The sequence below is a fragment of the Aplidium turbinatum genome, chromosome 3 (genome assembly GCF_918807975.1).
Source record: "Aplidium turbinatum chromosome 3, kaAplTurb1.1, whole genome shotgun sequence".
In the NCBI taxonomy this organism is placed as follows: domain Eukaryota; kingdom Metazoa; phylum Chordata; class Ascidiacea; order Aplousobranchia; family Polyclinidae; genus Aplidium; species Aplidium turbinatum.
Genome location: NC_137474.1, coordinates 27,250,557 through 27,267,296, shown reverse-complemented (window position 1 = coordinate 27,267,296; position 16,740 = coordinate 27,250,557). Strand labels below are relative to the sequence as shown.

At 39.0% G+C, this 16,740-nt stretch overlaps 1 protein-coding gene across 2 annotated transcripts in view; it reads right to left on the bottom strand.

Annotated features, from left to right (window-relative positions):
- Window positions 1–1,168: 1,168 nt before the first annotated feature.
- Window positions 1,169–16,740, bottom strand: part of LOC145766937 (denticleless protein homolog) — a 57,192-nt gene continuing 41,620 nt past the window's right edge. For both annotated transcript variants that reach the window (XM_082578646.1, XM_082578645.1), the window contains 5 exons: window positions 12,501–12,711; window positions 10,706–10,811; window positions 9,950–10,175; window positions 9,130–9,300; window positions 1,169–2,135 (listed from right to left, as the gene is read on the bottom strand). In XM_082578646.1, the coding sequence (XP_082434772.1) occupies window positions 1,864–2,135; window positions 9,130–9,300; window positions 9,950–10,175; window positions 10,706–10,811; window positions 12,501–12,711 (986 nt within the window). In that variant the 3' untranslated portion in view covers window positions 1,169–1,863. The remainder of the gene's footprint in view (window positions 2,136–9,129; window positions 9,301–9,949; window positions 10,176–10,705; window positions 10,812–12,500; window positions 12,712–16,740) is intronic.

Sequence of the window (16,740 nt, the reverse complement as noted above, 5' to 3'; positions counted from 1 at the left end):
CGCCGCCAACTTTTTTTACAAGTTACGTTGACGCATACAGCGTATGGTTTTTCGAACGTTTGCGTTTACGCTAACGGCGTCAATATTTTTTGTATGCGCATACATCACTGCCTACAGCAAAAGAAATCGTGGCATGGATAGGCCTACAGCTTTGCAAGGAAAGGAACAGCTTTTTAGTTCACGCCGTTTTCAGCATCTTAACGGTAATGTGCAGCCTACCGTTTTAGTCATATTTCTTTCAAATAATTTAACAATTTCGTTAAGGCTAACCATTCCTTGTTGAAAAAAGTTAAGGCTTGACCTAGCCCAGGCTCGTAGCCAGACATTTTCAAGGGGGGTTCCCAAATCCAAAAATATGGACCTTTTGAAAACAATTTCTTTTTGGCATGTTCACAAGCAAGCAATCAAAACGTAAGAAGTACTGCAGTAGCGTATTTAAGGGGGAGGATAAGGGGCGATGACTTCCCCTTAATGATCAGGTAAAAAAATACAAATTAAAAAAAAAAAGTTGCAGCGCAATAATTGCTTGGATGATTCATCCTAGCGCGGGGGCGGAGGTATACTTTTTGCAATGTAAACAGTTTTTCTTCCTTTTCTTGACAATTGCATGGCACAAATTCACGAGAGATTCAATAAGCACTGCTCGCTAGCTTTTAAAGTCAGCACATTTCTGCCTTCATTGATTAATGAAAATGAGGACTGCCCGATCGAGATTTTCGACTTCTTCCATAAAATGCTGGATGTTGAAGCAAGCAATTGCGTTGCAGCTACTATTGAATTGCGAAGATGGAGAGCGAATTGGCTTGCAGTTTCTGTGGATAAACGACCTGCGACTCTTGTGGATGCGTGTCAAGCGGCTGAACAACTCAGCACTTTAGTCTCGTCCTGTTGCTCAACACAACGAACAGTGTACCAGCCTTATGAGGCTAGTACACTGTTTGTTGTGTTGAGCAACAGGACGAGACTAATGATAAGATAAGACAGTCAACCGCTTTAAGTGGACAGTTTGCTGGGTGGTTCACTAAAAACAGAAAAGTTTTATTAGTCAACTCAGCACTTATCCGATTATCCATAAATTACTTCGAATCTTTGCTACGCTTCCAGTTACAACTGCCTCCAATGAGCGATGTTTCAGTTCACTAAAGTACCTGAAAAGTTATAAGCCTACCTCACGCCCATGACCGAGCCACGTTTAGATGGTCTAGCTCAGATGTATTTAAACAAGGATATTGTACTCGAGTATGATGCAGTCATTGATATATTTGCCAAGCGCAGCCATTGCATTAAACTGTAAATTGTCATTGCGAATCGCCGAGAATGTTCTAAAGGTATTCGAGGTCGGAAGGACTAACTTATTGTTTATGTTCTGAAATGTTTGATATCGTTTGTTGGTTCATTGATTGGAACAGTAACTTACTTCTGCGGATTTCCTGGTTTCCTGAACTTTTCACTTTGCTAAATTTTTATTTTGTGACGTCATAATTTATTTAAACTTTCAAAGTAAAAAGTTTTGGAAACTTGTCACTATTTTTTTATGTGTAGCACTGTAAAGTTTGAATCGCCCTTGTTGCAAGTGTTCATTGTACAGTAATATTCAGCTCGTGTTTAAAATCACCCTTGTTGCACTGGCAAGTGTTGATTGTAATTGTAGCCCTATTTTTGTACCGTGCCCCCCCTCCCAGTTAAAAATCGTTCCGACGCCCCTGGGAACCGATCATAGTTGCTAATTCCGTGCTTGGAATGTCTATTTGCTGTTTCTAAAACGTCCATTCCTCATGCTTACCGCTGCTTGAAAACAAGCAGTCATCTGATGGGGCATCACCTTCGAATAAAAACAACCCACAATGCAACAGCACCCACTCGTCATGTCCGGTAGAAACAGAAGTAATCTTCCATTGTCACATGACGCTTATTCTTGCAGAGAGAAGGTTTCCGAGATTTAAATTCAACTTTCGCCGGGGAGGACTTCTGCTTGGGGGAGGAGGTTCCAGGGAGCACACTTCTGCTTTCGGGTTTATTTGTCATGCATTGCATAGCAGCGTGGGAGGGAAGTGGGGTATTCAAAGTATTCTCCTTTTCAGTGGGAGGGTTGTTCCCCAACTGCAAGCGTTTAGCGGCACGGCATTTCGATGAATCTAAAAGACAAGAAAATGCGATTAGGCTACACAGACGCAATACACAAGACTAGAGATGTAAAAAAACGTTTTTTTTTTGTTTTTTATCGTTTTTTTTTTTTTTTTTACCTATTTTGTTATTAAATGTCACAATATGCAGCAATTAGGGTAAACTCATTGCAATAGCGTCTCTTTTAACAAACCAACAGTCTCATAACTTGTATAACTTATTTCAAATCAGACTATATGTCTGGTATATTGTTTCATTGCAATTTTGTAGATCTCAAGTCTCAAACACACGAGCCATAAAGATTTCTCATCATCTCAAATAGTAGTAACAGTGTCCTAGGATTGGCACATCTCAAGTATTGTCTGTAATTTGGTCCAGCCAGTTGTTAAATGCAGTAGCCTACCACACTCGTGTACAGTTTCGAAGCCACCTGGGATTTTGGTTAATGGGCATGTTAGGAGCAGGTGGCCAGTGCCCTGCTTCTCTGCTTCACAAAGGCACTTTTGACCAGCACTCCACACCTTTTCCAGTATAACGTCAAGAGGTTGTTCCAGTTGATGTGCATTTGGTGCAAACTTGATGAAAATCACACAAGCGGTTCTCGAGTTATAAGTGAAATAACCTTAGCCACTAGGTGGCTTCATAGATAAGGAGCAATAGAAAAACGGCAATATCTCAAGAACCGCTCAACATATTTGGATAATTTTTAGCTCTACCCCCATGTTTTCTGGGTGGGCTATCTGTTTATGAACATTAAAACAAGTTTTGGCTACTACTTTTTGAGATAAAAAGAAATTAACCTCTTGTCCTTACGCACAGATAAAACCATCTTCTTTTCTTCTTCATTTGAACCTTCTTCGCCACTTCAAGGGTCGAGGGGCTCTGCCTTTTACCACCCTTAGGCAGTGGCGGCGACGCGGTCTAGATGTTGGGCAGGTGTCGAGCAGCCATTTAATTGATTGATTGATTTTTAATTAAATAATAAAACTATGATGCGTAACTTAAAATTTTTTTTTTTTTTAATTGGGTAGAGGAAAGATTGATGAAAAGTTTGGCAAAAGCAGTCTAGTGCTAAAGTCTCAACTTTTTAGCCCAAATCACATTTAAATGCAGTGAAAGATGGAAACAATGGTGCGTAACGACAAGAGGTCAATTTCTTATCTCAAAAAGTAGTTGGCCTAGTTCCCAGATAAAATAAGTTTTCATCTTTGATGTTTGTTTTGTATTTTTATCCTGCATTGCGGGAATATTTGTAAAACTTTATACTTGTTAGAAAAAGTATTATAAAGCATTTATACAAAGCATATTAAGCATTATAAAGCATTATTATAAAGCATATTCACTATGTGGACACTGAGCAGTGCTGAAAAATTCCACTTTAAAGGGAAAATTTCTTCATTCAGGGTTGGTAGTTACTAGCAATAGTCAACGTGGGTGGTGGGCATTTGAAAGGAACATTAACCTAAACCTTTCTGACAAATGCACTTACTTTTGACAGTTAAAAATATCAGTGATAAGATCTCTTGCATTATGTCACAAATGATCTGCAAGAAGCATCAATGACAAAGTGTCTAAGACCTTACAATTTACAACACACGAAAAGAATACTTTTGTTTCAACATTTATAAAGCATATTATACAATCATCGTTGTTAAGCTATCAGTTAAAAAACATGTTTAAACAAGCTATTGGCAATAGCTTGCATTAGTAAATTACCACAAACAAGATAATGTGTGTTCTGAATACTGCCATCTTGTTTTTGCCAAAATTTCGTCAACCTATTGAGTGTGTACAAGAATAACCAGTAGCCTACCACTATACTAACATCGTAGGCTAACTTCCATAAAAGGAAAAAGAAATTAACTCATCTACATTATGTCATGTATCAAATTGCATTAATTCAATGTTTGTCAAGTCTACTGCCACAAACATGCCTGAGAATGAAGAAGAAAGCGAAACAACGTAGGACTATGCAAAAAGAAACATATGCTGCTGCCAAACACAAACACCTAGGAATTTCAGCACAACCATAAAACCATTTTTACTAGTTAAATGTTTTTCAAGAGCACTATAATGAAACTAAGCTGCAAATTGTAAAAAATTAGCAACTTTTCCAGAAAAACATGAAAAAAAACACGTTTTTTTAAAAAAAAAAACGGTTCGTTTTTTTTTTGTATTTACATCTCTACACAAGACACAACCAAGAAATTACATCAATAAAGTACCAATTTAACGATATTCTGTGAATCGAAAGGATCATCCCAAGAAGGCCTATAACTTCATTAAAATGAATCACGACTCGGCCAAATCATGACCAATAATAAACCTATATCTAGGTAAAGATGATTAAAGTGGTGGGAGTGGATGAACATTTTACATAGATTTGTTTTGTAACCGAGTCGTTTGTATCGAGCATTGTTGTGGGTTTGACATCTGTTTTTATTTTTGGATCAAATCAGATGTTATTTTTAGAAATGTTGTGACCAGGAAGGCATTCGAATATTTGCATTGTTTGTTTTCGAGAATTGTGGAAAGTTGAAATAGTGTGTAAGCGAAACGAAGATACCCTGAGACAGGCCTCGAAATATCCGGCGGTCATGACACCTCTGGAATGACCTCGAATGTCTGCCGAAGCCGACTCATTGGTCGGTCATAAATAGAGATGTAAATGCAAAAAAAAAACGAACCGTTTTTTTTTTAAAAAAACGTGTTTTTTTTTCAAAAAAAACTTGGGCCAAAAAAACAAGCGTTTATTTGTTTTTTTTTCATATTTTTCTGGAAAAGTTGCAAATTTTTTACAATTTGCAGCTTAGTTTCATTATACCGCTCTTGAAAAACATTAAACTAGTAAAAATGGTTTTATTGGTGTGCTGGAATTCCTAAGTGTTTGTGCTTGGCAGCAGCATATTATGTTTTTTGCATAGTCCTATGTTGTTTCGCTTTCTTCTTCATTCTCAGGCATGTTTGTGGCAGTAGACTTGACAAACATTGAATTAATGCAATTTGATACATGACATAACGTAGATGAGTTAATTTCTTTTTCCTTTTATGGAAGTTGGCCTACGATGTTAGTATGCTGGTAGGCTACTGGTTATTCTTGTACACACTCAATGGGTTGACGAAATTTTGGCAAAAACAAGATGGCAGTATTCAGAACACACATTACTAGGGCAACCAATTTTTTGACCTAAAAACTTGAAATTTTGACTTTATAATTTACAAATTTTGACCTAATTTTGACCAACAACTTTCTTCGTTTGCAACTCAAACGTGAAATTTAGAAATCAAACCGTTAGGTAAGGATAGCTTCTTTTCTATTGAAGTATGAGAAAAATGTGGAAGACTCAACGACACCACAGCTAACGAACAGGTAATGAAAGTCACTCAAAAAACTGCAAAATATAAATATGGAGTGTCTAAATATCCCGAAATTACTGAGGGGGTTCTGCACTATTATACTTCAACATCAAGTAATGTTTCACATTATCGCCTTTGAAGTTTCTGTCTCTCGCCAAAATTTTTCCTAAAATAGGGAAGCTTCTCTCTACTGATACAAAAGTTGCTTGGGAGTTCCTCAGCCGGCTATAAAAATGTGGTGAAATATCATCTCGTCCCATTTTCACAATGCACTTGATGCCATTCCTTAAGATTCTTGCTTGAATATATTTTCCAATTTGGCAGCCATCAACACCAAATTTAAGAGACCTCATTCTCTGGTAAGCTTCTTGAATGGTGTAACGGCTGTTTTCCATCTTCTGAATTATATCAAACAGTGCACTATACTGCTCCTCTATTTCTACAAGGTGAGTAGCTAAATTAGGAGCTTTTACAGCATCTTGAGCACGCCGCAGCAAGACACCACCAATCCACCATCATGGAAGCCTTCCACGATATTTTTTACTTTTGGTAGACTTTTTGAATAATAGAAAGCAGCTTTCAACCAAAAGCCCATCTAGTTACATTTGGCTGTGGAGTGTGGAGGTTGGCCAATGGAAGTTAAACTAGCTCTTCTTGACCTGTTATAAATGGTCACTGCTTTAACCCTGGCAACCAACTCATCAACAGCAGGGTAGCTGGCTAATATTCAATCGTCAGTAGTGGGCGAAACAAGATTATTACCTCAGAAATTGCATCAAATCGATTATTACGTCAGAATAGCAACAGAAATTGCAACAAAAAATCAGTATCTCAATAGAGAGAAGAAAAACTACGTTAAAAGAAAATTTTGACCTAACCATGAATTTTGACTTTTTTTTTACTTAATAACTTTGAAACCTCTCTTCGTGTCAGCCTGAAATTTAGTTTGTGGACGTTTTATAAACTTTGAACAAGGCAGAAAAATTTTGACTTTATTGACTTTTGGTTGCCCTACACATTACCTTGTTTGTGGTAATTTACTAATGCAAGCTATTGCCAATAGCTTGATTAAACATGCTTTTTAACTGATAGCTTAACAACGATGTGTATGCTTTATAAATGTTGAAACAGAAGTATTCATTTCGTGTGTTGTATAAGGTCTTAGACACTTTGTCATTGATGCTTCTTGCAGATCATTTGTGACATAATGCAAGAGATCTTATCACTGATATTTTTAACTGTCAAAAGTAAGTGCATTTGTCAGAAAGGGTTTAGGTTAATGTTCCTTTCAAATGTCCACCACCCATGTTGACTATTGGCAGTAACTACCAATCCTGAATGAAGAAATTTTCCCTTTAAAGTGGAGTTTTTCAGCACTGCTCAGTGTTCACATAGGCTAGTGAATAAATGCTTCATAATACTTTTCCTGACAAGAATAAAGTTTTACCCATATTAGGCTACCGCAATGCAGGATAAAGATACAAAACAAACATCAAAGATGAAAACTTATTTTATTTGGGAACTACACTGGAGTAAAAAGGAGTGAGAATTGATCTCTTGTCGTTATGTACCAATAAAACTATGATGCGTAACTTTAATTTTTTTTTTTTTTTTTATTGGGTAGAGGAAAGATTGATGAAAAGTTTGGCAAAAACAGAAAAGTGCTAAAGTCTCAAAGTCCTGCAAACTAGTTCAAATTGGATGGATTAAGTGCAACCATACTTCTTTTAAAAATGTCTATGACAGCACAATGGTGTGATTAAGGGAAAACAAAAATGACTATGACATCACAAAGGAGTATTGAACCTCTTCAGGGAAAATAAAAAACATCAAAATGTTTCCATCTTTCACTACATTTAAATGTGATTTGGGCTAAAAGTTGGGGCTTTAGCACTGCACTGCTTTTGCCAAACTTTTCATCAATCTTTCCTCTACCCGATTAAAAAAATGTTTTTTTAAAGTTACGCATCATGGTTTTATTGGTGCGTAAAGACAAGAGGTTAATTTATTTTTATCTGAAAAAGCAGTAGCCAAAACTTGTTTTAATGTTCGTAAACAGATAGCCCACCCCAGAAAACATGATGTAAAGCTAAAAATTATCTAAACATGTTGAGCGGTTCTTGAGATATTGCCATTTTTCTGTTGCTCCTTATCTATGAAGCCACCTAGTGGCTAAGGTTATTTCACTTATAACTCGAGAACCGCTTGTGTGATTTTCATCAAGTTTGCACCAAATGCACATCAACTGGAACAACCTCTTGACGTTGTACTGGAAAAGGTGTGGTGTGCTGGTCAAAAGTGCCTTTGTTAAGTAGAGAAACAGGACACTGACCACCTGGTCCTAACATGCCCATTAACCAAAATCCCAGGTGGCTTCCAAACTGTACACGAGTGTGGTAGGCTACTGCATTTAACAACTGGCTTGACCAAATTAAAGACAATGCTTGATTGAGATGTGCCAACCATAGAACACTGTTACTACTATTTGAGACAATAAAAAATCTTTATGGCTCGTGTGTTGAGACTTGGGATCTACAAAATTGCAATGAAAAAATAGGCCTATACCAGACATATAGTCTGATTTGAAATAAGTTATACGAGTTATGAGACTGTTTCTTTGTTAAAAGAGACGCTATTGCAATGAGTTTACCCTAATTGCTGCATATTGTGACATTTAATGTCAAAATAGGTAAAAAAACAAAAAAAAACGAATAAAAAACAAAAAAAACGATAAAAACAAAAACAACGAGCTCGTTTTTTTTTAAAAACAAAAAAAACCGTTTTTTTACATCTCTGGTCATAAATGACCGCTGCAAAATTCTTGACAAAAATAAAGCTAATGCAGCAAAAATATATTTTAAATTTGAATTGTTACAATTGTCTGTTTAACGCGAACAAATACGGAGCTGAAACAATGATAGTACAGGCAATTGCTTTAAAGATCACATTAGAGTGGCGTGGTTAACGAGCTGATGGCAAAAGTAGCCATTTTTACATCATTTCAACGCCTTGTAATGTTGCCTTGAAATAAAGTTGTCTGAACTTTTCGGCAGGATATGTATTCTAATTTTAACAATGAGGATTATTGCGTTACATTGATCGTTTGTTAAAAAGAAACGTCACAGACTAAGCAAGTCTCAGCTGGGTTCCGCATGTGCTTAGGCGAATGTGGCGACCTTATTCACGCTGATACTGATAGAAATAGAATTTCTGTACAAAAGGGAGGGTGTTAGACACATGTGTCTGATTCTATAACGCGAAAACAACGGAATAAGTGATCGTAGTTGCTTTTGTAATAAGGAAATTTGGATTGTTGTTTTCAATTGTGTTTATTGCGTCATTACACGACTGCCATTAACGCACTGAATTATTTGCAAGCAATCTGCTCCAGTATACTTCAGGGTCGGTTAATTAAGCCATCAACCATTGCAGAGTCATTCTGTTGTAGAAAATCTTCTTCTACAAACACGACTACACAATACTGTAGTGTGATTTTGCCTATAACAACACAGCTAAGTGATAGAGCCCCCCCAAAAAAAATTTTAGGAATGCACCCCTGGGTAGGACATGCTTGACCGCCGGAAAAAGGTACAAATTTCGAGGCCTGCCCTGAGACAAAATCAATGCTAGAGTCGGACAACACCATACCGCTATGCTGGCCCAAGAACCACTTCTTGAGCGACGACTGAGACTTTTGGCCTGAACTTCCAGTAAGATTGGGGCTTATTGCAGATAAGGGAGACTTGCCCTCGATGTTGAAGCTATTGACTCCACTTGGATTAATTTGGGGATGCGGGGAGTCAACTTCTTCTCTTGAACCTGTCAATGCAACAGCTCATTATTATTTACCACGATAAAAAGCACAAAAAGTTGTAAATTTCAATAAGCACCAAAAAAACGAAATTTTTGGTAAAGATGATGTTGCTAACGATTGAAGACTTTTTCATGTTTGAAACGTTATGTGAGCGGTTTTCCTTTTTAGTATTTAGATAGGCAGTGGGCATTGGACTTCTTCTGTGGGGTGCCAGCCCACAATGGTAACTTTTGCAAGCTGAGTTTGCACAGCATACAGCATTTGTAGACCGAGTAAGCTACCGATTTCAAATACTTAAATGTTTGTGAGCTAATGAACGCCTGAACGGTCACCTGATGGTCGTCTAGTCCAGTGCTTTTCCACCTTTTTCGAGCCAAGAAACACTTTAGGAAATAAACAAATCTTGCGGAATACCAAACAAAATTTTATAATGATGCAATAAAATCAACAACACGACAACAATTTCTTTCAGTTTTTCTCAGTATGTGGGCCTATTTGGATGAGCACAAAGTTTATATTCGGGGAGGAATTGTAGAAAGACAAGGCAACTGTGATTTTCGACCGGTGTTCCATGAAACTAGTCACTAGTCAGATTAAAAAAAATTCTTGCGGAACACCGGTTGAAAATCACTAGTCTAGCTAGTCCACACCCACCGCAAGAAGCAGAGTGTTCCACCACGTGGCTGACGCAGTGGCCTTCCATTTGAGAGTCATCAGAGCATGATGATGAAGGAATCCTCCACAGGCGAACAGCGCAGTCGTCAGAACACGTAACAATTCTTGACCAATCATTGGGGCACCAGGCCACTGACGACACTTGCTCCATACCGCCGCTGACCAATGAGCATAGCGGATATATTTCGTCACCAGAGGTAGTGGTCTGAAGTCAGATAATGTGGGTTATAAATGTGATATAAAATAGCAACGATACAGTTACATATAGCTCCTACTTAAGATTATCATATCTGTTTGTGTTTTCATGTGCAACAGGGAGAAAGATCTATGCAGGGATGACACATGAAGGGATCGATGAATGTGGATGGGCTGCGGGTACGGCAACATTTGTATACAAGCCATGTCAACGTGCAGCCGTAAGTTTAACTGGAGACCGGTCTGTTATTTTCTGTATATTTTGAGTTACTTTTGTGCTGTTGTTACGATACAAATAATTACATAAATTTTTAGTACTTGTGCTGAAAATACAAAAAAGCATTTAGCAATACTAAAAATATACATTTCGATTAATCATTTTTTAACGCCAGCTTAGGCACATTCAATTCAATCGTCAAGTAACTTCCATCTTTTATAAAAGTAACCATTGATCATAGCGAGAGTGTCGATTCACGTTGGAAAGTTCCATCCACAACGTCATATGAGACAACCACAAGCGGAAAGTCGTCGGCTACTTACATTCCACATGTAGGCGCTATCGTCAGTGCTTCCGCTCAGCAGAAACATGTCATCGGGGCTGAGAGTGATGCGTACATAGAAGGACGAAGCAAAGTGGCCTGTGTACCTGCAGGGTCAGTGTATGGTCAACAGTGCAGAGACGCCACAGGTTGGAATTAGATATACTAAGCACAATTCTGGCAACATAGTCAGCGATTCAACCAAAGGGTAGCCACTTAAACATGTTAATTCCCACTGAGATCCCAATTGCAGCAACGACACCTCCAACCAATCAGAACATGTGGCTACCGACTAATTGTAACCCTTCTAGCACTCAGCCAGAGAGTTGGTGTTTGCTTTGAACTTTGTTTGGCAGTTTCAGAAGAAAAAAGAGTAATTGCAGCGATAAAAATTGAATCCACGCCATCGACTACTACTGCGACGGCTAAACGTTGACTTAATATTTACACTTTTTTGTTCTTCCTGGAAACGCAACTTTGATGACGTCACGAACAGCTTAGCTTCTGATTGGTTGGCGGTGTCGTTGCTGCAATTGGGATCTTACTGGGAGTTAACATGTTTAAGAGACAACCCCACCATAGATCCAGTGAAAACACATCAGCCCGTTATCACTGCCACTGCCATCACTGTCATAAAACCAACCTATGTTGATAAATTGGCGTCGTCCTGTGTTGGCGACATTAATTGTACGTCAAGCATAACCTCGATTTTAGGAAATTTTAATGGAGTCCACACTAATTTGAAGCAAGGTTTACAGTACGAAATTAGACATTTTAAAAGAACAGGACACCAAATTATCTGCTAATCTGCTGGTAATAGACTAGTCGAGTATCACAATGGCCAGAGTAAAGTTTCACTCAAGTGTTAGTCATAACTCGCTCACAAGTAGATCAACGCTCGTCTGAAAAAGCTTTGCAAAAGCTCATGGAATTTATCCTAATTACCGCCTGTAGTAGGAACTCAGAAAATAATGTTTTAGTAAGACTAAAAACTACAGTAGTAGGTAAGCAATTTTGGCAACTAAGTACCATGAGAAGTCGTTTTTAATTAACGTCGTGAATATTTTCTGCTACTGCAGTTGTAACAAGAAAGTTTTGGTCTACGCAGCTAGTTTATAACAAAACTTCGGCTGAAGGAACAACCGGCAACACTATTGTATGACGCATAGTACTTTCAACAAGTGGTTACAAATTTTGTGTTTCAGAAATTCACGTATGAAATGATGCAAACTATCCTCTGTCAGAAGTAAGAGTAAATGAAACATTTTAGTAACGGATAACAGCGTCACACAACAACAAAACTCATTAAGTGAGTAGCGTGTACCTTAGGGTGTCTCATTTTTCACGACTTTTCAGGAAAAATAAGCTTGAGTCATATTATTCTGAAGGGATATTTAAAGCTAAATTAAAAAATGAAGTTATTTTTTCATTATGACGTCATTTGAAGTGCTACCAAGCGGATTTATGCAATTTTGACGGCATCTCGAGATTGGTAAAAGATAGAGAGCTGAAACTTGTACCAAAATAACCAGAAGGGTCTGTTTCCTATCTGCTTTCAGTACATTGTTAAGCGCTAACTGCAACAGAAAACGAGTTATTTACAAAAAAATGGCCTTTTGTTCATTCCCGTCTAAAAAATAGGCTTTAACCGACTAATCTGATTTACGACCATACTGTATTTGGCAATCACTGAGCGACGCATAATGTGGCAAAATCAAAATTGATTCAAGATTAGCTTTTGCTAAACGTTCAAAACAAAATCTTTTTCTTTTCCAAAATGGGACACCCTGGTGTACCTGCGTGTTGGTGTTCTTGTATTGGAAGAGACAAGATTTGACAAGTTGTATTCGTAAATCGTGCTGTCGGTACTGGAAGCGAATAGTCGGGTATGGGTGGAATCGAGGGCTAGAGAGGAATAGCCTCTCCTCCGACTGCTGGTCCCTGGGTACTCAATACTTTCCTTGGGGGTGGAGAGTGGGGGTCTTGGGGACTTTCCTGCAGACCAGCCTACACAAGCAAAACACTTGAAGTAAACATTCAAGCATATCGGATACCGATAGTGTGGCCAATACAGAACATGACGTACTCAATGCATTGATTGAAGAACATTAACGTTTACTGTGTCCTTCGTTTGTACAGTATAACAAAAACAAACCATATGAATTTGAATTTCTGCTCAAGGTGCTTCAACAATTAAAGGAATGGCAGATACAGTTGTTCCCGACAATTATTCACCAAATCAAACGTCATATAAAACCGTTATGGTCTACTTAACCTAGCTGGCATCTTACGTCATGGAAATTGCTAGAAAATGTCCAAATATTGCACCATCGGTCGTAAGACCTGATGAAATATTGCATTAGCCGCTTGAACACCTGTTTGAATGACTTCATAATGTCTTTCATTATTGCGTCACAGTTACTGTCTACGTGCATTTGAGATATCGCAAATTATTCTGGTCATTCGTAAAATTGTTTGTTGGAAGTCAGTCGCAAGTTTAACTGTTTGCTTGGTGCTTGCTAGCTGGACAAATTTTCCGTCTTTTATCCAAGTAATCTGTTCTGTAGTGACAGTTTTAGAGGCGTACGGTGTTGCGTCTCATTTTCGATAGCCGCGGGCTAATTTTACAGGAATACACTTTTGAAAAGACGTTTCGAAAGAGTGTTTATTTTTCGGTCATTACATGCAGACGAACGGATTTGGGAATCTTATGTTACAATTTTCCCACGAAGAGATTATGGTTTACCGCTGTGACCATAAAAAATAAAAGACGTGGCTTGTTAGCTGGTAGGCTAAGAAGCACTTGAAGCACATAAAAAAATAAAAGACGTGGCTTGTTAGTTGGTAGGCCAAGAAGCACTTAGAAGCAGAAAAAATAAAGACGCTGTTGTCAGTTGGAACTTAGAAGCACAAAGAATAATAAAAACGAAGTTGTTGGTTGGTAGGCTACAAAAGCAAAAGAAAATTAAAGACATTTCTTCTCAGTTGGTACTGAAGAACTTCAAGCTAAAAATTAAAGGCGTTTCTTTGTTGGTTCTGAAGGAAAACAACTTTGACATTCATTGGCAAGAAAGAAGATTGAAGACAATCCATCTGTGCTTGAAGATTCAAGTGAACGAATCCAAGCAAGTTTTGTGGACTTTTGGACTTCATATACTCGTACAGCTACGGTATTGTGCATTTAAATTCTTTTTTGTATTTTTTACGGTCTTTGCAGTTAAGTTTTTTATAACTACTGTAATAATTTTGTGTGTTTGTGTAACTTAATTTTTTAATTGTTAAATTTAGCCCCAACATTTAATATGTCTACACTCGGGGGCGACAGGGACTCGACCGCCGTAGACTCGACTGAGTTTAAGCCTGATGGTGTTCTTTGCGGTCGGGCAGGCCATTCTGGGGAAGGACCCAGTAACGATGAGGCTAAGTCAGTTCGAGAGGCCCGGCATCTTAGACGGGATATTTTGACTCAAATTGGGGAACTTTCTGTAGCCCTAGGTTCTTTGAGTGATAAGCAGGAACTGTTAAATTTTAGATCTAAGTTCTCTACTTTAGAAGAGGAATTACGGCATTTCCATTCTCTTTTGACTAAAATTTTTAACTCTGCAATCTTGGCAGAACTTCGTGATAGGGTAGATCCCGAATTTAACTCGTTAAAAAATAACTTCGAAGAAAAAGTAAGAGAGTTCTCAGATATGTTGGACGCTGACATACATCCTGAGGATAGCGCTTCAAATGTAAGCACTAGGATGTCTGAGAGCTCATCACGAATGGTTGCACAAATTAACCTACAGCTCAGAAGAGAGGAGCTCCAGATCCAAGCTGAGGCCGAAGCAAGAGCTGCTGAGGCCATCGCGAGAGCTGAGGCCATAAGAGTTGAGGCCGAAGCGAGAGCTGCTGAGGCCGCCGCGAGAGCTGCTGAGTTCGCACTCAAAGACGCTCAGTTGAGGGCTGAACAACGTAAAGACGTAGTTTTAGCTGAATATCGTTCAGAGTTGGGCTCCCGGCGTAGCTCTAAGAAGGGATCTTCTAGGCATTCCAGAAGTGAACATCAATCTCGGTTAAATTTAGATAACCTTTTCCAGACACCTGTTCAATCCGTAAGTGGTCCAGTCCAATCCACACGGTTTCCAGCTGTTTCAGGAGGTCTCGGGGCCGCGGCTAAGGGTCTTTCGAAGGCTGTAGAGCCAAGGCCTGCGAATTACAACAGAACTCCTCCCCCAGAGCGTACAGGTCACGGGGCCGCCATTAGCGTAATGCTTTGCCCTCTTCACAGTTTTCTGCGCCGCTAGGTTTTAATCGCCCAGCTACACGTAATTTGGGTGGTTGTGAAAAGCGTGTCGCGTCTACTGATTTTAACGTTTGTGAGGATCTTGATCGTGCTGTGCACGTGACTGAGCCCCCTCAGCCTCTTAAGGAATATAGCTTGTCTTCTCCCGCTAAATCGAGTTTTCAACAACAGGATTGCTTTTTTGAATACCAAAATAGTAGGACGTTTTTCGATAAGGCGGCCTTGATTGGTTACGATGGTAATAATATGCCATTTATCTTCTTTAAAAATCGTGTTACGGCCTTAATGGCAGCTTCGCCCTTTAAGGGAACTCGTTTGACTTTGTTACAAGCAGCTTGTGTTAGAACAGCTGCGCAAACGATTGCTAATTTGGTTTCCGACGCTCCTGGCTTGTCAGAGGAAGACAGGATAGAAATGTCGTTAGCTCGCTTGTCTCAGCGTTTTGGGGTTCGTGGAGGTCTTTTCGCCGAACCGGAAATTAGAAAGTATCGCTATGGTAGCAAATTGACTTCGACCTCTTCCAGTGATCTGAAAGAGTTTAAAGATGAATTGTCGCAGTGTCTGCTTTACGCGCAAGCTTATGGTCAGCGTGGCAAATTGGAAGGACGTTTTGTTTTGGATTTGGCTAAGCGACTCCCGTTTGACGCTAAGCAGCGTTATCTTGACTTTTTAGGTGATCAGTATGGCGGTACTGATGAGCCTACTTTTCAGAGTTTGTTTGATTTTGTAGTACGGGAGGAAACGCGCAAGTCGACTGATTTTAGCATTATGCTAATGGGCGATTCTGGTGAGTCGCAGCATTTTAAAAAGTTTGGCAAAGGAAAATTGCCTTCTTGTCCGGTTAGGCAGACGTCGGTAAAACCCCATCATAGGCCTAATGTGATTTCAGGGAGTTCGCTGTTGGCGCACCGCGCGGTGGTGTGGCCAGACATAGTGACATACCGGCATGTTTTTATTGTTCGTCACGTGGTCAAGTTGAATATCATTTTTTGTCTAATTGTAAAGAATTTTTGCGCTTGACACCTAAAGGTCGGAGAGATGTCATTGTGAAAGCTGGCAAATGCTTGAATTGTTTGCGCCAGCATATGGTTAGGGATTGCGTTCATGCAAACAACTGTCGTAAGTGTGGCCCTAACAACGATAGGAAACACTATTTTCTTCTGCATGATTTTTATGTGACGTCACGTGATTCTCTGGATTCGGTCGGTAAAGATGATGTTGGTGCCAGAGTTCCTGTGCGTAATGTTAAGATTGGAAATGTTAAAGCAGCCTTTAACCGCATTACTGCTGCTCGTGTTTTGAATCCAATAACTGGCAAATCGAAGTTGGTGTATTGTCAGCATGATCCTGGTTCGCAGTTGACGTTTGTTTCGAGTGATTTGGTGTGCGAACTTGGCGTTAAACCGTATGATAAAGCATCGTTTAAGATGGACACTCTGGCTGGTCAGAAACCTACTTGTGCTAACCTTGTTAAACTCAACATTCAGTCGTTAGAGACGAATGAACTGTTTTGTGATATAACTTCGGTGGTTAACCCAGCTTGGGCTGACGATGTTAAAACTTTACCACATAAGCAGGATTTAAGTAGTTTCCGTCATTTTCATGACGTGAATATGTTTCATTTGAATGATTGTAGTACTGTAGATGTATAATACTGATTGGAAACGACAACGCTTATTTGATGTGTGCTAAAGAGGAGCGTGTTGGTGAAAATCGTAGTGAACCGCATGCTTTGCTCACTCCACTCG